Source organism: Pistacia vera, unplaced genomic scaffold, assembly GCF_008641045.1.
Source record: "Pistacia vera cultivar Batoury unplaced genomic scaffold, PisVer_v2 Contig320, whole genome shotgun sequence".
Lineage (NCBI taxonomy): Eukaryota > Viridiplantae > Streptophyta > Magnoliopsida > Sapindales > Anacardiaceae > Pistacia > Pistacia vera.
Genome location: NW_022196136.1, coordinates 187,147 through 211,845, shown reverse-complemented (window position 1 = coordinate 211,845; position 24,699 = coordinate 187,147). Strand labels below are relative to the sequence as shown.

The 24,699-nt window shown below is 37.4% G+C and overlaps 2 protein-coding genes and 1 pseudogene across 2 annotated transcripts; 2 read left to right on the top strand and 1 right to left on the bottom strand.

The window, feature by feature from the left end:
* Nucleotides 1–2,391: 2,391 nt before the first annotated feature.
* LOC116136974 lies at nt 2,392–3,688 on the bottom strand. The gene has a single exon (XM_031422661.1). It carries the CDS (start codon nt 3,510–3,512, stop codon nt 2,739–2,741), a length of 774 nt encoding a protein of 257 aa, XP_031278521.1. The 5' UTR covers nt 3,513–3,688; the 3' UTR covers nt 2,392–2,738.
* Nucleotides 3,689–9,221: 5,533 nt separating this feature from the next.
* LOC116136973 lies at nt 9,222–17,119 on the top strand (annotated as a pseudogene).
* Nucleotides 17,120–17,596: 477 nt separating this feature from the next.
* On the top strand, nt 17,597–17,920 carry LOC116136993 (acidic endochitinase-like). Its single transcript, XM_031422677.1, has one exon. It carries the CDS (start codon nt 17,597–17,599, stop codon nt 17,918–17,920), a length of 324 nt encoding a protein of 107 aa, XP_031278537.1.
* The last annotated feature ends 6,779 nt before the right edge of the window (nt 17,921–24,699 follow it).

Sequence of the window (24,699 nt, the reverse complement as noted above, 5' to 3'; positions counted from 1 at the left end):
ATTAGAGCTAGGTTACACTGAAAAAACTGGGTCAGAAAACAAATCATGAACCCATCCTCAGAATATATTTAAACATAATTTGATAAGTTCAAAGAACACATCATAAGTCTATGGATGGACCCGATTTGATTGGGTTGTTCCTCTCATATTGATTTCGCGGTTAGAAAGCACAGCCCATTCTAGACTGTCAAATAGTAGGTACAGAAGGAGACCATTTATGTTTGTTAGAAAGTTACACGGCATCGCATCGGGTATTTAGAGATGTCAGGACTAATATTAGCCGTCAATTGATATGGTGTTGACGTGTGGGTAGACATAAATACACCGGCAAAATCATAACTATATTGTTTTATTTTGTTTGCAGTCAATGAAAGATGGGTATTGATGACATAATAAAAGATGTTAAATGTAAAATGTAAAAAGATGAAATGCAGAGAGTCGGCGTAAAACCCGGAGACAAAGGCAGTGGGGTGGGCAGAGCCGTTGCGTCAGATATCGTATCGTATGATATCGATCCTAAGAAATGCATTTGGTTGTGTGATATATGAGCAAGTACTTTGGCCTCTGAATGGGTCTTGACTCTTTAGTCTCTGATTTAATTTTATATTAATATTAAATATCGATGGGATCATAAATCAATCACGTCGTGCTCTGTGCTACTCCTACACAGATGACAGTGCTCTTGCTAATGGATCCCAATCCCATGGTCCTTGCTTTGTTTTACTTTTTCCTTCTCTTCTCTGCCTTTTAAACCCTTCTTCTAGTTTACATGGTCCCCATCCCCATATTTTTGGTCATCTGCTTTAACCCAAAGGTATTATCCTTGTGTTGTTTCTGTCAAATTTACTCACTTTAATCTTCGTGTCTAAATGTTTTGATGAGTTGATCACCAACCCACTCTTTGCAGACTAGAATCCTACAGATTTGAGTTACTACTATTAGATAGCTGGCATTTGATTGATGAAATGACCTTTATCAATGTTTCAATTCCGTTCCGCTTTTATTTGTCTGGTTCCCATATCGGTTGCATTATGTCTATCTGCAATATAGATGTCACCGATTTACTGACTCAGATAATTAATAGTTGGTAGCAAGAGATTGAGTTGGAGCACCCAAAACAGGTTCAAGATTCAAGAATGGTAAAAGGAGGTGGGTTAGCTGGGCCTTAGTGTAATTGGACCTAATCTTATGCTCAGACAACCCAAGGCCTGGCATTTAATCGTCTGGAAAGCAATGCTATAATATTTACTCAGACTCGTCCTAAGCCCCAACACAACAATTTTCAAGCCCCTTTAAAACAAATTTTACANACTTTGGCCTCTGAATGGGTCTTGACTCTTTAGTCTCTGATTTAATTTTATATTAATATTAAATATCGATGGGATCATAAATCAATCACGTCGTGCTCTGTGCTACTCCTACACAGATGACAGTGCTCTTGCTAATGGATCCCAATCCCATGGTCCTTGCTTTGTTTTACTTTTTCCTTCTCTTCTCTGCCTTTTAAACCCTTCTTCTAGTTTACATGGTCCCCATCCCCATATTTTTGGTCATCTGCTTTAACCCGAAGGTATTATCCTTGTGTTGTTTCTGTCAAATTTACTCACTTTAATCTTCGTGTCTAAATGTTTTGATGAGTTGATCACCAACCCACTCTTTGCAGACTAGAATCCTACAGATTTGAGTTACTACTATTAGATAGCTGGCATTTGATTGATGAAATGACCTTTATCAATGTTTCAATTCCGTTCCGCTTTTATTTGTCTGGTTCCCATATCGGTTGCATTATGTCTATCTGCAATATAGATGTCACCGATTTACTGACTCAGATAATTAATAGTTGGTAGCAAGAGATTGAGTTGGAGCACCCAAAACAGGTTCAAGATTCAAGAATGGTAAAAGGAGGTGGGTTAGCTGGGCCTTAGTGTAATTGGACCTAATCTTATGCTCAGACAACCCAAGGCCTGGCATTTAATCGTCTGGAAAGCAATGCTATAATATTTACTCAGACTCGTCCTAAGCCCCAACACAACAATTTTCAAGCCCCTTTAAAACAAATTTTAATAATTAATTTTACATAAACACCAAGCTTTCCCCAAAAAAAATAAAAAAATCCTTGCACCTTTTCTAATCTCCTACAGGTCTTTCCCTTCAAACTAGTCATCCTAACAAGTGCGAAAGAATTGAATCTGGGATTATTATTATTTATATATATATACCATCAGATCCTCTCATGGATTCTCCAAGCTTGTTAGCGTTGGATTATGATGATTAGAAAAGAGAAACTAAAGTATGTTCATTGTGATTATGCTCCGTATTTTGAAATGTATATAAATTGAAACACATTTAAAAAAATGTTAGTTTGTAACATCAGTCATTCCATTCCATTCCACATCCATATTCTGATTCTAATATACATGAAATCTAATTATTTATTCGACTCAGAACTGTATAATCCTTCTGGAACCAAAAGGTACAAAACCAAATTTCTTCTCTAATTCCTTCTTGGTTTCAGCTCGGTGGGTTTCAATGACCAAATATTTTGTAATGACTTAAAGCACAAGTCACAATACCACAAAAAACAGAGAGACGAGAGAGGGATATGATATACGAGAGAGGGATATGATATCGTCACCGTTAATCGGGATTAATCTAGTCATAAAACCCAAAATGTACGAATCAAATACAACAGATGAAATCTACCTTAAATCCATCCTTCATGGGATTGGGACCCGCACTTAACCATCCAAGTTCTGATCAGACGGACCGGAACAATTCTTCCTATTGATCAACATCCCGCACAACATACCTGCCGATATTGACCTCATTCGACGATGCTTTGGCGCCAAACCTGGGATGCCACTTCTATTCCACTCCTTCAACGCCGTTGATGATGTGGACGATGAAGAAGTCGTCGAATCACCATCGTCCGAACTAGGAGATCCAGCACAAGAAGAATTCTCCAAAGACTCAATTCTACTACAAACGGCATTAAGGTCATCAGCCATCGATTTCGATTTCCTCACCCATTGTCTCTTGCCTTTCTCACTCTCACCCATCAAGTCACGATATCCGATCGCATCACACTCGTTTAATCCCGCGAAAGCGGAGCCTTCCATAAGCATTGCACCAATATTAAGTACTCCCTGAACTCTTCCAGATGGACGGCGAATCTGAAGAGCCGTAAAGGATGGAGCTTTGGTGCTGTCGAAGAGGGGGATGTTGCTGATGAGAACACGGACACATCCGACGACGTGATCGCGAAGATAACCGGTGGAGTAGATCTCGAGTGAGACTGCCGAAGTTTCGGAGGACAGAAACTCCGGCGTCACTTTAAAGAGGAACTTGTCATTCCAGGTTGGGTTTTCACCTCCAACTCGGTCGACTTGGGTGCGGAGCTTGGTGGACGGGTTAACCCAGGCTAGGGCATATGTCTGCATTCGCTTGTTAGTAGAGGGCAACTTCAAACCTTGCGCAGAGATTAAGGTGATCTCTAGAAAATGAGATGCCATGTACTTTAAGCCCCTCTTTCTTGGATCTCTTTTCTTGTTTCTTGTTTCTGCGACCGTGATTTTACCAAGATTCAGAGATCTGAGGTGGACGGTTCTTACTGGAACCAAGAAAGGAAGAGTTAAGGCGGGTCATTGCGCCGCGTGGAGATTTCTAATGATTAAAATCTTGGTTTGTTATTCTGTTAAGGGACAGGGATGGAGAAGAAAGTTGTTTGCGGTAATTTCTATAAAATGATGGGAATCAACTTTGCGGTTATTAAAAATATTGTTCTGAAATCTCAGTTCACGTTAAGCAGTATTTATATAGACAAAGTACAAACAAACATGAAATTTCTTGTAGGGATTTTGATTAATTCCCAAAATACATTTTCCAGGCTGTCAAGGATGGCATGATCCATTTTTACTTTTAATTTTAAGGTTGCACCTGCATAACAAGGGTGAATACTTTCACGTTGCTGGTCAAAATGCGCTACAGAAGTTCAAGAATGTATCACAGTATTATATCGTAACATACCTTGGACAAGAAGCAAATACTACAACTATTAAAAGAAACATAAATTTTATTTTATACATACCAAACACATTACACGAATCAACCATACCGTCACTCACTCACGCCCATTACATGTTCCATATTACATATATATCACCAACTGTTTTTGATTTTGAGAAAGATATCGCATGCTTACATAGCAACACTAGCAGCCCTGTCCTTTGTGGAATTATTAAACAATTCGGTACCAGACGGTGTGTGTGGTGTTTTTTCTGTAGCGTCTTGTTCCATGTTTTTTGTTCCTGGACTCCAAATCTTTCACTTTTCCAGTTAAGTTGGATATCACAGTTAACTGCTCTTTTCCTGCATCTCTCTTAGTTTTGCATTCTCTTCTATCAACTTCTTATCTCTTTCCATTACAATGTCCTTTTCATCAGGAGATTTCTGGGATGTTGGTGCAGCAACAACAGCATCTTCTTTGGTGCTTTCAAACTCACAACGCAGTTCATCTTCCACTTTGTCTTCATCAATTAAATACTTCGCTTCCTCGCTTTGTGAGTCAAGAAGCACATCGTCTTCTTTCTTTCCATTTACTTCCGGCTCCCAAATTCGTTCTCTCTTTTCCTCGGACTCCTCAGTGACAACATTTTTAACTGCTGAATCAAGAGAGGGCGCATGATCAACATCTATCATTTCTTGACCTCTCTCTCCAACTATGGCCACTTCATCACTTTTTACTCCCTCTGCTATTGAAGACAATGGTTGAATTTCCTCTACTTCGGGTACTGCATTCACAGGCAATTCCTCCATCACCTTCACCAAATCTTCTGCTTCCATTAGAGCAGTTGTATTGGTTGCCATATTATATATCGCTTCACCATGGCATAAGGTCTCATCCTTCCCTGCCTCAGTCTGTTCGTGCTCCCCAAATGCAGAAACAACTGGCTCATCTTCAATTACGCCCAGAGGAAGTTCAGCCAACGGCACCGGCGCCAAAAACTGGATGCATGTATTTTATATGCATATATATAACAAGTACACTAATAGTAAAAAGTAATAAAATGATAAGTAGAATATCGTTTCCACGGGGATAATATTACTAAGTACCGATTTCTATAGTTTAAGTCTTAATTGAGACAATAATAAATTGAATTGATGGAAATTTAACAACTAAATACAAATTAATAACTAATAAATGATAAAAATGAAATAAAATACAAAACCCAAAATCCAAACAAATCAAATAGTACTAAAAAACGCTAGGGTGTTGATTTCACCTAGATTACACGCAAACCCAATTCATAGAATATATTACCCAAGTTCTAATTCCTTGATTGAAAATCAAATTTTCTAAGTTGTTTGGTACTCATTCTCAAGTTATACCACCCTACCTATTCCTATTAATCTTCGAACCCATAAATTGAAGTTTAACAGTTCAAGGTCTCTTAAGATTTGTAAAATTCTATAGATTGCGTTTATCTATTTCTAGTTTTCGCTCAATTTATAATATTTATCTCAAGAGGCACATATCACAAATCACTTCTCAGTCTTATTGTAAACAACACACATATGAATGGTGATCAAACATTCAAAAGTCATTAAGTAAAGAGATAAACACTCAATCATGAAATTAAAACTCAAAGTAAATCAATTCATATAAATTTGAATCATTGTATCAAGGTTACATCAAACCCTAACCAAACAACTCAGTTCATACTCAAAAACAAAACAAAATAACAAAAACAAGTTGAATCAAGGTTCATCATTGAAAAACAAGCAAAAGATGAAGAAATCTTCTTTAATTTGAAGCACAAATCTTCAATAATCTTCTTCTTCCAAGAGCTGCCTCTCAAATGATGAACCCAGACTCTTTTCCCTTCCTTTGCGTGTCAATTTATACCACTCTCACTTAAGGATGAAGCCCTATCAAGCCAAAACGCGTCGTTTTATTTTTTCATATCTGACTCAGTTTTGCTGCAACAAAGATCTTTTGGGCCAAATTTGAGTACAAAAACGTTTGAATGTGGAAAAATGTTAAACATAATAATTGTATCCCTTTCAAATATCTTTCTACTCATTCAAAAATCATCCCAATCCAAGGTCTACAACTCAAGTTATGACCAAAATATTGAAGTACATCCAAAGACCTTTTTTTTTCGGTTCCCAACATGTTGTTCATGACTTCAAGCAAAGTTTTCACCTTCTTCCAATCAAAATTAGGAAAAAATCCAAAACATGAAAGTTGTAGCTCGCTTCTTATCTTTCTATAGCTTCCAAATTCAGGTCATTCCGAGTTGTCAAGCTCAAATTATGTAATTTACGCTCAAAACTATCATTTATGCTCAAAATCATCGTTTAGGCCTGCAAAAAAAAAAAAATTTAATAGAATTAAATAGCAATTATGACCCAAATTGTATGAGAAGTATCCTAAATCCTATTGAAATTCAATGCAAAATCTAAGTGAAATCAACACCCTAGTGTTTTTTAGTACTATTTGATTTGTTTGGATTTTGGGTTATGTATTTTATTTTATTTTTATCATTTATTAGTTGTTAATTTGTATTTAGTTGTTAAATTTCCATCAATCCAATTTCCCTCTTCACTTAACCTATTATTTTTTTATGTAACTACCCTACAAGTCCAATGGACTAAGGGGTTTGCACAAACGTAGTAGGTACATCTCCTAGGACTCGAACATAGAACCCCCTGAGTATAACTAATCCCAGTGGCTAAAGGTTTTGCCATCCAATCATAAGAGGAGACGTAACTTAAGCTATTGTTCTTCTTATCTAAACTTTTAAGAAGAAATTAAATAATCACTGTACATTATAAACTATGATATATTATGTAAAAATAAATATACATAAAATTAGGTTGAGTTGATCAAATGCGAAATTGGATTTAGTTGAATGAGTAATGAAAATATGTATGCTATACAAAAAAATTAGTTGGGCTAACTTATCAACATACCATTATGATGGGCAAATTTGAGTCTTTAAAAGTATTAACTATAAATAAGTAAATGAAGGAGAGAATATGAATTAGGGTGATATTATTTTTACTAAAACAAGTTTTTCCTAGTAATTTTAATACAAAATTAATTTACTAATCCTCCCGAGTCCGAGTCCCCCTAGTAGTACAAGAGTAAGAGGAGGATCTAATATGGTTTCCTCAAGTTCGAGTCTCAACACTTGGTAATAGAGGTGGTCACTAGAGCTCTTACCTAGCCAGTAGTTCTAAGGTTCTGAGAGTTAGTTGATGTGTGTGCAAATTGATTGAGACGCCCCAGTCATAAAAAAAAAAAAAATTTACTAATGCTTGATTGAATGAAAATATAATAAAGCAAAAGTTTGGTTAAAAAATAATCTAAACATTGATGAGTGTATTTAGAAAAATAGATGTGAATAATATTTATTTTGAGTAGATATAACCCCATGAAGTCTCTAAAATTATAATCCACTATACTTTAGAGAAGCATTTGAGGTGAAAAGATTATTAGGTATAGCTTAACAAGTGGCTGCAATTATTTAGTGTGGTTCATAATATATATTAGGCTGCAAAGCTATGTAAACTTGTAAAGAGCAAACGACGTGTTCCCACCCAAGGTAAAGCCAAATAGCAAGTTCCCACCCTTGCTTTCATAAATTCTAGATTCCACCCTTAAAGTAACAAACAATTGATTAATATAACAGTCAAAGGTTAGAATGGTCATTCCAAATTAAACATTCAAACTGAAAATGACCAGCCACTAGAACCACCCCATACAGCCATCACCGCTACCGCAAACACCCACTAATTACAAACACTTCCAACCCAAATCAATAATCTATTAAACAATTTAATCACATAATACAAAATACATACTATCAATTAGTCATCAAAGAAAAAAGAAATAAGAAAAACGGGGAGGAAAGGAAAAAAAAGAGAGAAATCCACCGTTCAAAGGAGAGTTGCTTGGGAATTTTTACAAACAGGTGGAATGCAAAAATCTACAAAGCTTCGATCATCCTCCCCCAAATTCCATCAATCCTAGAAAACAAACTCAAAACACTTCTTAACCGATCCCAAACGACCTCCAAACAACACACAAACAATCTCCTTTCAAAATATTATCAAAGAAAACTCCAATCAACCCCAATCTCGCCGAAAAGCACAGCGCAAACGAATGGCAAATTTGTGCCGACAGGCGCCAGATAGTGAAGTGATTAAACCCCAAAAATCAAGCCACCAGTGGGGCGACAACGGTTGGGGGAGGGTGAGGGAGGCATAGGGGGCACCAAAAATGGTCTGGATGACAATGTTGTGGTCAGCAAATTGTGGATGAAATCGAGTGGGGTGGATGGGGGTTTGTAGAGGTAGAGGCGAAGAGGCAGTGGAAAGATTTGAGATGTGGGGTTATTTTATCATTCTACTAACTTGGAGGGTAAAAAAGAATTTTCAAATTTACTTATCAAGGGCAATATGGTAATAACAGATTCTATATTTGTGTCAACATCTAAAATTGCTAACATTTCTCCATTCTCCTCAAACTCGTAACCAGGAGTGGGAACTTGACATTTCGCTTTACCTTGGGTGGGAACATATCGTTTGCTCCTATGTAAAAGTAAAACCACGGGTCCACGAGTAATGGAAACTTTGGTTATTGTAGCCACGTTTAAAATTAGAAGATAAATCGTTTAGACTTTGACTTTCCTTGTGGACTTCTATTTTATAGGCATCTTGTGTTTTGGGGCCAAACATTTCTCTATTCTCCTCAAACTTGTAACCAGCTATTTTTAATTAACCTTCAATTGAATTTGCTACTGAAATTGAAAGTTGCTTAACCAAAAATTTGGATTCGAAATAATTATAATTAGAAAAGAAAATCAATTTTTTTTGTTTAAACAAAAAATGCATAAAAATATTTATGGGCCTAAGCAATTTTCTCAAGTCTCAGTTGTCTAGAGTTATGGTGGAGGAACTGGATCATAAATCTTGTCAATAGCAATACGTCCGGATTAAATTTAGTCCAATGTATATTTGAAAAGTCTTCTGAAGACTATTCAACTGGAGGGCTTTCTAACCTCCAAGACACGTTTAATAAAATATTAATTAAATCACCACAACTTGAAGTGTAAACTGGGCTAAAACGAAGGCATTGTTACATGCTAATCTATATAAGAATGTGTTTCTCAATGAATGTTCAACCAAGCAGTAGACTAGCCCACCACACCACAATGGCCCATCAATATCTGAACACTATAGCCCTACTCTACCTCATGCTAGCTGCCTTCGTCAACGGCTCTAATGCCGATGTGATCTCCGTGTCCTGGGGTCAGAATGGAAATGAAGGAAGCTTAGCAGATGCTTTTGCCACTGGCAATTATGGAATTGTGAACATAGCTTTCTTATCCACCTTTGGTAATGGCCAGACCCCGTCACTCAATCTCGCTGGCCACTGTGATCCTGCCTCTAATGGTTGCACTGGTTTGAGCTCCGACATTAAAGCTTGCCAGAACCAAGGAATTAAGGTCATGCTCTTTGTTGATGCTGAATTTTAACACCAACGACTCATAAGTACAAAATACTAAGCAGGCTTAGAGGTTACACGTCATGTAGAAATGTGTAGCAAGAGAGTAAATAAAATGCGGTTTTTAAAGTGGTTCGGATGCTCAAAAGTGATTCTTACGTCCACTGGTATTTTATTATTCTCTAACTATTTCTATGATATAGTCCGTAAGGCATACAAAGATGAGGAAATACTTTGCTTATATAGAGAAATAATGAAACTCAAATGTTTGCCTAGCTCTCATCTATTCAGCCCCCTTTTTTCGTGAAGAGAGGTGCCAATTTATACACCTTTAAGGTCAATGTAATGAGTGTTTTTGCAAGTTACCTTGACACATGGAGAGCTCTCATTCATCCTTATCTTAAAATGAGATAGGGTTAGTATAAAATATCTCTGAGACGGTATGAGCTTGACAGCTAGTACATTTTGTCTTTTAGACACTTGTTGAGCTGACATCAGCATGACTTTTTAGGCACAACAGAACCCCCCCAGTTTTTGGAGCACGTAATCGCGCTTCAAAAACTTAGGTTTTTGATATGAATGGCTGTCACACTATTAGAGGTGGAACAAATGGGTCGGGTTAGGCGGGTCAACCCTAACCCGACCAGCAATGAAGAGGGTTGAACCCGGACCACCAATATAAAATCCGGGTTGAACCCAACCCGGCAGCAACCCTCGGGCGGGCCGGGTTGCAAAATGGCAACCCACCAACCCAGCGGGTTGCTGTTTTGTCTCTTCTAAGAAGGACCGCAAACCCGTCGGGTTGACTGGGTTAGCTGTTGTCAACCCGGCAGGTTGGCTGTTACACACTAACGGTCAACCCGCTGGGTTGACCCGAACAGCCAACCCGACGAGTTGGCCAAAAAAAAATAAAAAATTTAATTTGTTTTTTCAAATTACCCCTTTACCTTTGAAATATAGTCGTTGGAAGGGTCTTTTTCGTCATTTTCCTTTCCCTTTTTTTTTTTTTCTGTAAATTGGCCCTAAACTCTCACATTTTTCTCGCAACTCAAATTCTCTCATTCTCTCATATTCTCTAATCTCTAATCTCTAATCTCTCAATTATTCATTTATTCTCTTAATCTCTTTGTTATCAATTTGCTCGTATTTTAATTTTTATTAGTTTTTGCAATTTTTAATTCATATTTCCAATTTTCCAAATTCCAAATTCCAATTTCCATATTCCAATTCTCTTTCTTTAATTTTTATTTCTTCTACATCAATTTTTTTTTTTCAACTACAATGGATAGATATTTCTCCCCCATCAATTACAATGATGAAGGAAACTACTATCCTAGTCTTAGTCCTGCTGATTTTACTAACATAAATGCAGGAGGAGATTCAAATAGTCCCGTTTTCCCATTCCCAGAATTCGATACACCTCAAAATATGCCCCCGATTCCAACAGCTCCCGGTGGTTTTAGAAGTCATCCTCGTCCAACTTTATCTCAAGCTGAGGCGGGTTCATCAACTGCCGTCGAAACCGAAGACAGACACATATCAAACTTTTGGGCGCATTTCAAAAAGTTTTACGAGACAGAAAATGGCGTTCAAGTCAAGAAAGCAAGATGCAAATACTGTGGAAATATTTATAAAGCTGATTCAGGTAATGGTACTAGTACTTTAAAAAGGCATGCTAATAAACATATTAATCAACATGGAAATAGATAAAGCAATCAAACTCAAATAACTAATATGGGTACTACTTAACGTTATAATTATGATGTATATATCGAACAGTTAGCTTTATATATTGCTGCAATTGATCAACCTATTAATATGACTGAAGATAAATATTTTGAAAGATTTGTTCAAAATTCATTTTTTCCAGGATTTAAAAGTTATTCTAAAACTACAACTAGAAATGATTTAATAAAATCGTTTAGAAAAATGAAATTAGAATTAAAAAATAAAATACATACTTATCATGTTAGTGTAGCTCTAACTGCTGATATTTGGAGTGGTAGAGCTAAATAAGATTATATTTGTATGACTAGTCATTATTTAGATAATGAATGTAAATTAAATAAATCTTTATTAGGATTTAGATTAATGGATGTTGATCATAGTGGTCAACAAATTTATAATAAAATTGTTGAAGTTTTAGAAGATTATGATATTGTTAGTAAAGTGATAAGTTTAACTTTAGATAATGCAAGTTCTAATAGTAAAGCTATAGATTATTTTCAAAGTAATTATCCTTTATATAATAATTTGAAGTTTTTTCACCAACGTTGTGCATGCCATGTTATTAATTTAATTGTGAAAAGTGGTATGAAAACAATTAAAGAAAATATTAATAGAATTAGAGATTGTTTAGCTTGGATTACTGGTAGTAATAAAAGAAATGCTGAATTTCAAGATGCTTGTATAAAATCAAATATGTCTCCTAGAACATTTGCATTAGACATGCATGTTAGATGGAATAGTACTTATTTAATGCTTGATTCATGTTTACCTTATGCTAATTTAATTAGTTATTTTGTAGCAAATAATAGAGGTCCTCATTATTTGGTAGAAAATGATTGACAAATAGCTAAAGTATTTCATTCTTTTCTTAAAAATTTTTACCAATCCACTTTACAACTTTCTGGTGTGTATTATCCTACTAGTCCATTGGTAATACATACAATTGTAAAAATTTCAGAGTTATTTACAAAAAACAAAAACAATGAAATTTTAATAGAACCAATAAAGGCAATTGAAATTTTTTTAAAAAAATATTTTAAACCCATTCCTTTTCTTTATTGTTTAGGTGCTATTTTTGATCCTAGAATTAAACAAGAAGGTTTAGAAAATGGTTTAGAAACATTATCTGAAAATTTACAAAACTTAGCATTTGTCAATCAAATAGGAGATGTAAAAAATTGTCTTGCAGAGGTATTTTTCCAATATGAAAACAGGTATGGGAACCCGCAAAGACACGAAATACAAAGGGAATTTTCAAATGAAGAAACAAATGAAGACTTCTACAGCTGGAGTGCATTTAGTAGGCCGAAGAGGAACCGAACCCGAAGCACAGGTGCAACCTCCTCTTCAGAAGCACCAACGGCAACAACGAATCTACTGGCCGCCCTGCAATCATAGAGTAACGAGCTTCAACAATATTTGAGAACTCCTAAAATGTTACCAACAATCCACAACAAAGAGCCAACTTTGATGTCTTGGAATATTGGAAAACCAGAAAATATATTTTTCCGGTATTATCAAGACTTGTCTTGGATGTTTTTGCTGTTCCAGTCTCAACCGTCTCATCCGAACAAACATTTACTGCAAGTGGAAGAATTTTAAATGAAAGGAGGACTAAACTTTCACAAAAAATGATTGAAGTCCTCACATGTCTTCGAGATTGGGAACGGTAGCGCCATCAAGGTCAATACGAGGTTGTCGACGATACTTTAATAGAATCATTTCAATTTTATAATATAGATGATACGAATGAGGGAGGTCCTAGTGAACCCCAAAATTAGTTGTTTTGTAAATTGTAACTTGTAAATTAATTGTCAATTATTGCACTCTTTTTTCTTTACCAAGTTTTTGTCCCATTGGGTTTTTCGTGGTAAGGTTTTTAACGAGGCAATAATTATTGTAATTTCTTATTTTATTTTTTAATAAATGAATAAATTTAATTTTTCTTATATTACAATTTTAATGTATTAAAATTGAATTAATATTTGGAATGTTAACCAAAAAAATTTTAATTTAATTTAATTATTGATATTTGAAAAGAAGTTAACTAAAAACAATTACATTTATTCATTTATAAATTGTTAATTATTCATTTGAAAAGTTAATTAAACATTTAAACCCTAAACAAAAAAAAAATCAAAAAAAAAAAAAAAATCAAAAAGAGGGTTAACCCAGCCCAACCCGCGGCCTAACCCAGCGGGTTAGGGTTGGCGGTCCAGGTTGGGCCAACCAATTCCCCAACATTGGCGGGCCTAACCTGGCCTGCCAATGTTGGCGAGCAGGTCAGGACCAACCCGCCACTTTGCGCAACCCGCAGTGGGTCGGGCCGGGCGGGCTACTTTTCCACCTCTACTGACACTATAGGTTGTAGTCTCAAACTAAAGAGCTCAAACTATGTTTGGCGCAATCGGGTGTTGAGAGCTAGGACTGTGATCTGAGAGCTTGGAGCGATCCGAAGCTAAGCGTGATCTAATAACTGACATGAAATGTCCAGTAGATGAATTCCTAGAGGGAGCTAACATCAGAAGCCCAAACGCCCGACTTAGAGGCCTTAAACGAATAAGCCAACTTAAACAACCATAACTTTTGATCTGGGAGGAGTTTTGGAGCCCGTAAGATATCCATGGAAAACTTGTTCCGAGCTTTACGTCGTGGCAATTAGAAAAGCCAATTGGGGTCACTTTCGGAGCCAAAATCCACCATTTTAGCATGTTTCGGGGCTTTTTTTAGTTTTCTACTCATTTTTTCTAACGCTAGGAGCTAGTTGCGATCTGAGAACTAGGAGCTGATCGCGATTTGAGAGCTAGGAGCTGATCGCGATCTGATAAGAGCTCGACTTGACAGTCTACGGCATGCGATTTGAGCGATCTGAACGATTTGATGCACACGATCTCAAGTAAACGAGCGAGCTTATGAGCTCAATCAGAGAGCATAAAGAGCTTGATCTGAGAACTCGAGAACTCTTTACGATCTGAGAGCTTGAGAGCTCTTTGCGATCTAAGAGTTTAAGGAGTTCAATCAAAAAACAAAAGAAGTTCGATCAAAAAGCGCGAAGCTTGATCTGAGAACAAAAAGTTCAATTAGAAAGCGTGGAGCTTGATCTGAGAACTCGAGATCAGTGATCTAAGCGCTCGAAAGCGCGATCTAAATTACCTAAACAAGTGATCTCAACTAGGGGTGTTCAAAAGAACCGGTTGGAACTAGAACCGACGAATACCCTGGGTTTGGTTTCGGTTCCTACCCAGAACCAATCGTCAATGGGGAACCGAAACCAGGAACCAGGAACCAAGACTAACATAAAATAAAATTAAATATTAGGGGGGTTAATAAAAACTTTTGTAGAAAAAGTAAAGTAAATAAATTTATATTTATAATTCATAACATTAAAAGTAAATTGGTTTGACTTTTGAGAATCTACCTTTACAAAGTAATGGAGTTTGTAATTTTGAATTTATAATTTGCAATTTTATTTTTGTTAACAAGTGCCAGGTGGGGGGGTATTTGTAAGTTTTTAAGGGTTTTTTTGCCATTTTAAAAACTTTTGGGGGGTCATTGTAATTTTATAGGGTACTCAGAACCAGAGCCAGAACCGTTGTTACAGGTTTTGGTTCTGGGTACCTAGGAACCGGAACCATCGGTTCTTATTCTGGTTCCAAATTTCAAGGAACTGTCAGTTCCGGTTCCAGTTCCGATGCCTTCAAAAGTATAGGGTACCCGAAACCGAACACCCCTAATCTCAACGATCTTGAACGCTTAATCTAGATAATATGAGTGTGCGATCTACGATATGGCCACGCGATCTGGGCAATGTGAACTCGTGATCTCAACGATCTTGAACGCGCGATCTAGATGATTTGAGCGCACCATCTGCGATCTGGCCACAAGATCTAGACGATCTAAAAGCGTGATCTCAACGATCTTGAACTCGCGATCTGGATGATCTGAGCGTCCGATCTGCAATCTGGCCACGCGATCTGGGCGATCTAAACGCGTGATCTCAACGATCTTGAACGTGTGATCCGGATGATCTGAGCTTGCGATCTGCGATCTAGCCACGTGATTTGGGCGATCTGAACGCGTGATCTCAACGATCTTGAACACGCGATCCAGATGATCTGAGCGTGCGATCTGAATGCGTGATCTCAACGATCTTGAACACGCGATCCAGATGATCTGAGCATGCACTCTGGCCACGCGATCTGGGCGATCTAAACGCGTGATCTCAATAATCTTGAACGCGCGATCCAGATGATCTAAGTGTGCGGTCTGACCACGCAATCGAAGAACTCTGATGCATGTGATCTGCGATCTGGCCACGTGATTGAAGGGCTCTGATGTGTGCAATTTGCGATTTGGCCACGCGATTAAAGAATTCTGATGCGTGCGATCTGCAATCTGGCCACGTAATCTGAGAACTCTAATGCATGCGATCTACGATCTGACCACGCAATTGGAAAACTCTGATGCGTGCGATCTGCGATCTGACCACGCCATCCGAGAACTTTTGATGCATGCGATCTACGATCTGGCCACGCGATCGGAGAACTCTGATGCGTGCGATCTATGATCTGGCCACGCAATCGGTGAACTCTGATGCGTGTGATCTGACCACGCCATCGGGGAACTCTGATATGTGGGATCTGCGATCTGACCACGCCATCTGAGAGCTTAGAAGTAGGTTTGAGACCTTCATGGGCCACCAAATTGTTGATGTTTGATTTTGACACCAACGACTCACACGTGCAAAATGCTAAGCGGGCTTAGAGGTTACATGTGATATGGAAATGTGTAGCAAAAGAGTAAATAAAAGGCAGTTTTTAAAGTGGTTCGGATGCTCAAAATCGATTCCTACGTCCACTAGTATTTTATTATTCTCTGACTATTTCTATGATATTACCTGTAAGACATACAAAGATGAAGAAATACTTTGCTTACAGAGAGAAATAATGAAGCTCAAATGTTTGCCTAGCTCTTATCTGCCCAACCCCCTCTTTTTGTGAAGAGAAGTGATAATTTATACACATTTGAGGTCAATATAACGAGTGTTTTTGTAAGTTGCCTTGACACATAGAGAGCTCTTATTCATCTTTATCTGAAAATGAGATAAGGTTGGTATAAAATATATCTGCGACAGTATGAGCTTGACAACTAATATACTTTATCTTTTAGTCACTTGTTGAACTGACAGCGTGACCTTTTAGACACAAATACTCTCCAGTGGAGGTGGTTCAGGAAGCTATTTGCTTTCCTCAGCTGATGATGCCAGGCATGCTCTGTTATTATTATTATTATTTTCATTGGTTAGCTCCTTATTGACAAATGAGAAATTAATTAATGTTTTTCAATGCCGTGCAGGCAAGTTGCGAATTACTTGTGGGACAATTTTCTTGATGGTCAATCAAGCTCACGTCCATTAGGTGACGCAGTTTTAGATGGTATTGATTTTGAAATTGAGGGAGGCACTACACAGAACTGGACGAACTGGCGAAGGCCTTATCAGGATTTAACCGGAAAGTGTATTTATCAGCAGCTCCTCAATGTCCGTACCCTGATGCATGGGTGGGTGGTGCATTAAGTACTGGCCTATTTGATTACATTTGGGTCCAATTCTATAATAACAATCCTTGTGAATATTCTGGTAGCGGAGACAGCCTTAAGAACGGTTGGAATCAGTGGACATCAAATCAACCTTTAAGCCTAGTATTTTTAGGACTGCCTGCGTCTCCTGAAGCAGCTGGGAGTGGCTATATTGCTCCTGATGTGCTTAACTCTCAGATTTTACCGTCTATTAAGAAATCTTCAAACTATGGCGGTGTCATGCTTTGGTCAAGGTATTATGACAACGACTATAGCTCCGCTATTAAGCCAAATGTTTGATTAAACTACTGCCTTTTCTTCTTCGACTTAATTTTAGCTTAAACAAAAAGTTCTACCTTAGTTTCGACTTAATTTTTGCTTAAACAAAAAGTTCTACCTTAGCTCTTGATGATGTAACAATACTAAGGACTCAGTTTTTTCAATAGAATTATATTTCACGCCAAGGATTCTTTTATAAATAGTTAAAAAGATTAATTATCTATCAATCCCAATATTATAATGTATTATCAACTTCTCTGTTTAGCAATACGTCCGGATTAAATTTAACCCAATGTATATTTTGAAAAGTCTTCCGAAGACTATTCAATTGGAGGACTTTCTAACCTCCAAGACACGTTTAATAAAATATTAATTAAACCACTGTAACTTGAAGTATTAACTGGGCTAAAACGAAAGCATTGTTACATGCTAGTCTATATAAGAACGTGTTTCTCAATAAATGTTCAACCAAGCAATATACTAGCCCACCACACTACAATGGCTCATCAATATCTGAACACTATAGGCCTACTCTGCCTCATGCTAGCTGCCGTCATCAGCGGCTCTAATGCCGGTGTGATCTCCGTGTACTGGGGTCAGAATGGAAATGAAGGAAGCTTAGCAGATGCTTGTGCCACTGGCAATTATGGAATTGTGAACATAGCTTTCTTATCCACCTTTGGTAATGGCCAGACCCCGTCACTCAATCTCGCTGGCCACTGTGATCCTGCCTCTAATGGTTGCACTGGTTTGAGCTCCGACATTAAAGCTTGCCAGAACCAAGGAATTAAGGTCATGCTCTTTGTTGATGCTGAATTTTAACACCAACGACTCATAAGTACAAAATACTAAGCAGGCTTAGAGGTTACACGTCATGTAGAAATGTGTAGCAAGAGAGTAAATAAAATGCGGTTTTTAAAGTGGTTCGGATGCTCAAAAGTGATTCTTACGTCCACTGGTATTTTATTATTCTCTAACTATTTCTATGATATAGTCCGTAAGGCATACAAAGATGAGGAAATACTTTGCTTATATAGAGAAATAATGAAACTCAAATGTTTGCCTAGCTCTCATCTATTCAGCCCCCTTTTTTCGTGAAGAGAGGTGCCAATTTATACACCTTTAAGGTCAATGTAATGAGTGTTTTTGCAAGTTACCTTGACACATGGAGAGCTCTCATTCATCCTTATCTTAAAATGAGATAGGGTTAGTATAAAATATCTCTGAGACGGTATGAGCTTGACAGCTAGTACATTTTGTCTTTTAGACACTTGTTGAGCTGACATCAGCATGACTTTTTAGGCACAACAGAACCCCCCCAGTTTTTGGAGCACGTAATCGCGCTTCAAAAACTTAGGTTTTTGATATGAATGGCTGTCACACTATTAGAGGTGGAACAAATGGGTCGGGTTAGGCGGGTCAACCCTAACCCGACCAGCAATGAAGAGGGTTGAACCCGGACCACCAATATAAAATCCGGGTTGAACCCAACCCGGCAGCAACCCTCGGGCGGGCCGGGTTGCAAAATGGCAACCCACCAACCCAGCGGGTTGCTGTTTTGTCTCTTCTAAGAAGGACCGCAAACCCGTCGGGTTGACTGGGTTAGCTGTTGTCAACCCGGCAGGTTGGCTGTTACACACTAACGGTCAACCCGCTGGGTTGACCCGAACAGCCAACCCGACGAGTTGGCCAAAAAAAAATAAAAAATTTAATTTGTTTTTTCAAATTACCCCTTTACCTTTGAAATATAGTCGTTGGAAGGGTCTTTTTCGTCATTTTCCTTTCCCTTTTTTTTTTTTTCTGTAAATTGGCCCTAAACTCTCACATTTTTCTCGCAACTCAAATTCTCTCATTCTCTCATATTCTCTAATCTCTAATCTCTAATCTCTCAATTATTCATTTATTCTCTTAATCTCTTTGTTATCAATTTGCTCGTATTTTAATTTTTATTAGTTTTTGCAATTTTTAATTCATATTTCCAATTTTCCAAATTCCAAATTCCAATTTCCATAGTTCCAATTCTCTTTCTTTAATTTTATTTCTTCTACCACAATTTTTTTTTTTACACTACAATGGATAGAATTTCCCCCCATCAATACAATGATGAAGGAAACTATACCTAGTCTTAGTCTGCTGATTTTACTAACATAAATGCAGGAGGAGATTCAAATAGTCCCGTTTTCCATTCCCAGAATTCGATAACACCTCAAAATATGCCCCCGATTCCAACAGCTCCGGTGGTTTTAGAAGTCATCCTCGTCCAACTTTATCTCAAGCTGAGGCGGGTTCATCAACTGCCGTCGAAACCGAAGACAGACACATATCAAACTTTGGGCGCATTTCAAAAGTTTTACGAGACAGAAAATGGCGTTCAAGTCAAGAAAGCAAGATGAAATACTGTGGAATATTTATAAAGTGATTCAGTAATGGTACTAGTACTTTAAAAGGCATGCTAATAAACATATTAATCAACATGGAAATAGATAAAGCAATCAAACTCAAATAACTAATATGGGTACTACTTAACGTTATATTATGATGTATATATCGAACCTTAGCTTTATATATTGCTGCAATTGATCAACCTATTAATATGACTGAAGATAAATATTTTGAAAGATTGTTAAAATTCTTTTTTCCAGGATTTAAAGTTTTCTAAAACTACAACTAGAAATGATTAATAAAATCGTTTAGAAAAATGAAATTAGAATTAAAAAATAAAATACATACTTATCATGTTAGTGTAGCTCTAACTGCTGATATTTGGAGTGGTAGAGCTAAATAAGATTATATTGTATGACTAGTCATATTTAGATAATGAATGTAAATTAAATAAATCTTTATTAGGATTTAGATTAAGGATGTGATCATAGTGGTCAACAAATAAAAAAATTGTTGAAGTTTTAGAAGATTATGATATGTAGTAAAGTGATAGTTTAACTTTAGATAATGAAGTTCTAATAGTAATGCTATAGATTTTTTCAAAGTAATTATCTTTATAAATAATTTGAAGTTTTTCACAACGTTGTGCCTGCCATATATTATTTAATTGTGAAAAGTGGTATGAAAAAAATTAAAGAAAATATTGATAGAATAGAGATTGTTTAGCTTGGATTACTGGTAGTAATAAAAGAAATGCTGAATTTCAAGATGCTTGTATAAAACAAATATGTCTCTAGAACATTTGCATTAGACATGCATGGTAGAGGATAGTACTTATTTAATGCTTGATTCATGTTTACCTTATGCTAATTTAATTAGTTATTTTGTAGCAAATAATAGAGGTCCTCATTATTTGGTGAAAATGATTGACAAATAGCTAAAGTATTATTCTTTTCTTAAAAATTTTTACCAATCACTTTACAACTTTTGGTGTGTTTATCCTACTAGTCCATTGGTAATACATACAATTGTAAAAATTTCAGAGTTATTTACAAAAAACAAAAACAATGAAATTTAATAGAACCAATAAAGGCAATTGAAATTTTAAAAAAATATTTTAAACCCATTCCTTTTCTTTATTGTTTAGGTGCTATTTTTGATCTAGAATTAAACAAGAAGGTTTAGAAAATGGTTTAGAAACATTATCTGAAAATTTACAAAACTTCATTTGTCAATCAAATAGGAGATGTAAAAATTGTCTTGCAGGGTATTTTTCCAATATGAAAACAGGTTGGGAACCCGCAAAGACACGAAATACAAAGGGAATTTTCAAATGAAGAAACAAATGAAGACTTCTACAGCTGGAGTGCATTTAGTAGGCCGAAGAGGAACCGAACCCGAAGCACAGGTGCAACCTCCTCTTAGAAGCACCAACGGCAAAAACGAATCTACTGGCGCCCTGCAATCATAGAGTAAGCGCTTACAATATTTGAGAACTCCTAAAATGTTACCAACAATCCAACAAAGAGCCAACTTTGATGTCTTGGATATTGGAAAACCAGAAAATATATTTTTCGGTATTATCAAGACTTGTCTTGGATGTTTTTGCTGTTCAGTCTAACGTCTCATCCGAACAAACATTTACTGCAAGTGGAAGAATTTTAAATGAAAGGAGGACTAAACTTTCACAAAAAATGATTGAAGTCCTCACAGTCTTCGAGATTGGGAACGGTAGCGCCATCAAGGTCAATACGAGGTTGTCGACGATACTTTAATGAATCATTTCAATTTTATAATATAGATGATACGAATGAGGGAGGTCCTAGTGAACCCAAAATTAGTTGTTTTGTAAATTGTAACTTGTAAATTAATTGTCAATTATTGCACTCTTTTTCTTTACCAAGTTTTTGTCCCATTGGGTTTTTCGTGGTAAGGTTTAACGAGGCAATAATATTGTAATTTCTTATTATTTTTAATAAATGAATAAATTTAATTTTTTTTATATTACATTTTAATGTATTAAATGAATTAATATTGGAATGTTAACAAAAAAATTTTAATTTAATTAATTATTGATATTGAAAAGAAGTTAACTAAAAACAATACATTATATTATAAATTGTTAATTATTCATTTGAAAAGTAATTAAACATTTAAACCCTAAAAAAAAAAAAAATCAAAAAAAAAAAAAATCAAAAGAGGGTTAACCCAGCCCAACCCGCGGCCTACCCCGCGGGTTAGGGTTGGCGGTCCAGGTTGGGCCAACCAATTCCCCAACATTGGCGGGCCTAACCGGCCTGCCAATGTTGGCGAGCAGGTCAGGACCAACCCGCCACTTTGCGCAACCGCAGGGGTCGGGCGGGCGGGCTATTTCCACCTCTACTGACAATATAGGTTGTAGTCTCAAACTAAAGAGCTCAAACTATGTTTGGCGCAATCGGGTGTTGAGAGCTAGGACTGTGATCTGAGAGCTTGGAGCGATCCGAAGCTAAGTGTCTAATAACTGACATGAAATGTCCAGTAGATGAATTCCTAGAGGGAGCTAACATCAGAAGCCCAAACGCCCGACTTAGAGGCTTAAACGAAAAGCCACTTAAAACACCATAACTTTTGATCTGGGAGGAGTTTTGGGCCCGTAAGATATCCATGGAAAACTTGTTCCGAGCTTTACGTCGTGGCAATTAGAAAAGCCAATTGGGGTCACTTTCGGAGCAAAATCCAATTTTAGCATGTTTCGGGGCTTTTTTTAGTTTTCTACTCATTTTTTCTAACGCGTAGAGCTAGTTGCGATCTGAGAACTAGGAGCTGATCGCGATTTGAGAGCTAGGAGCTGATCGCGATCTGATAAGAGCTCGACTTGACAGTCTACGGCATGCGTTTGAGCGATCTGAACGATTGATGCACACGATCTCAAGTAACGAGCGAGCTTATGAGCTCAATCAAGAGCATAAGAGTTGATCTGAGAACTCGAGAACTCTTTACGATCTGAGAGCTTGAGAGCTCTTTGCGATCTAAGAGTTTAAGGAGTTCAATCAAAAACAAAAGAAGTTCGATCAAAAAACGCGAAGCTTGATCTGAGAACAAAAAGTTCAAGAAAGCGTGGAGCTTGATCTGAGAACTCGAGATCAGTGACTAAGCGCTCGAAAGCGCGATCTAATTACCTAAACAAGTGATCAACTAGGGGTGTTCAAAAGAACCGGTTGGAACTAGAACCGACGAATACCCTGGTTTGGTTTCGGTTCCTACCCAGAACCAATCGTCAATGGGGAACCGAAACCAGGAACCAGGAACCAAGAAACATAAAATAAAATTAAATATTAGGGGGGTTAATAAAAACTTTTGTAGAAAAGTAATGTGAATATAAATTTATTTCATAACATTTAAAGTAAGTGGTTTGACTTTTGAGAATCTACCTTTACAAAGTAATGGAGTTTTGTAATTTTGAATTTATATTTGCAATTTTATTTTTGTTAACAAGTGCCAGGTGGGGGGGTATTTGTAAGTTTTTAAGGGTTTTTTTTGCCATTTTAAAACTTTTGGGGGGTCATTGTAATTTTATAGGGTACTCAGAACCAGACCAGAACCGTGTTACAGGTTTTGGTTCTGGGTACCTAGGAACCGGAACCATCGGTTCTTATTCTGGTTCCAAATTTCAAGGAACTGTCAGTTCCGGTTCCAGTTCCGATGCCTTCAAAAGTATAGGGTACCCGAAAACCGAACACCCCTAATCTCAACGATCTTGAACGCTTAATCTAGATAATATGAGTGTGCGATCTACGATAGGCCACGCGATCTGGGCAATGTGAACTCGTGATCTCAACGATTGAACGCGCGATCTAGATGATTGAGCGCACATCTGCGATCTGGCCACAAGATCTAGACGATCTAAAAGCGTGATCTCAACGATCTTGAACTCGCGATCTGGATGATCTGAGCGTCCGATCTGCAATCGGCCACGCGATCTGGGCGATCTAAACGGCGTATCACGATCTTGAACGTGTGATCCGGATGATCTGAGCTTGCGATCTGCGATCTAGCCACGTGATTTGGGCGATCTGAACGCGGGATCTAACGATCTTGAACACCGATCCAGATGATCTGAGCGTGCGACGAATGCTGATCAACGATCTTGAACACGCGATCAGAGATCTGAGCATCACTCTGGCCACGCGATCTGGGCGATCAAACGCGTGATCTCAATAATCTTGAACGCGCGATCAGATGATCTAAGTGTGCGGTCTGACCACGCATCGAAGAACTGATGCATGTGATCTGCGATCTGGCCACGTGATTGAAGGGCTTGATGTGTGCAATTTGCGATTTGGCCCAGCGATTAAGAATTCTGATGCGTGCGATCTGCAATTGCGCACGTAATTGAGAACTCTAATGCATGCGATCTACGATCTGACCACGCAATTGGAAAACTCTGATGCGTGCGATCTGCGATCTGACCAAGCCCCCGAGAACTTTTGATGCATGCGATCTACGATCTGGCCGCGATCGGAGAACCTGATGCGTGCGATCTATGATCTGGCCAGCAATCGGTGAACTCTGATGCGTGTGATCTGACCACGCCATCGGGAACTCTGATATGTGGGATCTGCGATCGACCAAGCCATCTGAGAGCTTAGAAGTAGGTTGAGACCTCAGGGCCCAAATTGTTGATGTTTGATTTGACACCAACGATCTACACGTGCAAAATGCTAACGGGCTTAGAGGTTACATGTGATATGGAAATGTGTAGCAAAAGAGTAATAAAAGGCAGTTTTTAAAGTGGGTTCGGATGCTCAAAATCGATTCCTACGTCCACTAGTATTTTATTATTCTCTGACTATTTCTATGATATTACCTGAAGACATACAAAGATGAAGAAATATTTGCTTACAGAGAGAAATAATGAAGTCAAATGTTTGTACCTAGCTCTTATCTGCCCAACCCTCTTTTTGTGAAGAGAAGTGATAATTTATACACATTGAGGTCAATATAACGAGTGTTTTTGTAAGTTGCCTTGCACATAGAGAGCTTTATTCATCTTATCTGAAAATGAGATAAGGTTGGTATAAAATATATCTGCGACAGTATGAGCTTGACAACTAATATACTTTATCTTTTAGTCACTTGTGAACTGACAGCGTGACCTTTTAGACACAAATATCCCAGTGGAGGTGGTTCAGGAAGCTATTTGCTTTCCTCAGCTGATGATGCCAGGCATGCTCTGT

What these genes read in the sequence shown, in the direction of transcription:
- LOC116136974 (XM_031422661.1), bottom strand. Translation starts at nt 3,512, where the DNA reads ATGGCATCTCATTTTCTAGAGATCACCTTAATCTCTGCGCAAGGTTTG.
- LOC116136993 (XM_031422677.1), top strand. Translation starts at nt 17,597, where the DNA reads ATGGCTCATCAATATCTGAACACTATAGGCCTACTCTGCCTCATGCTA.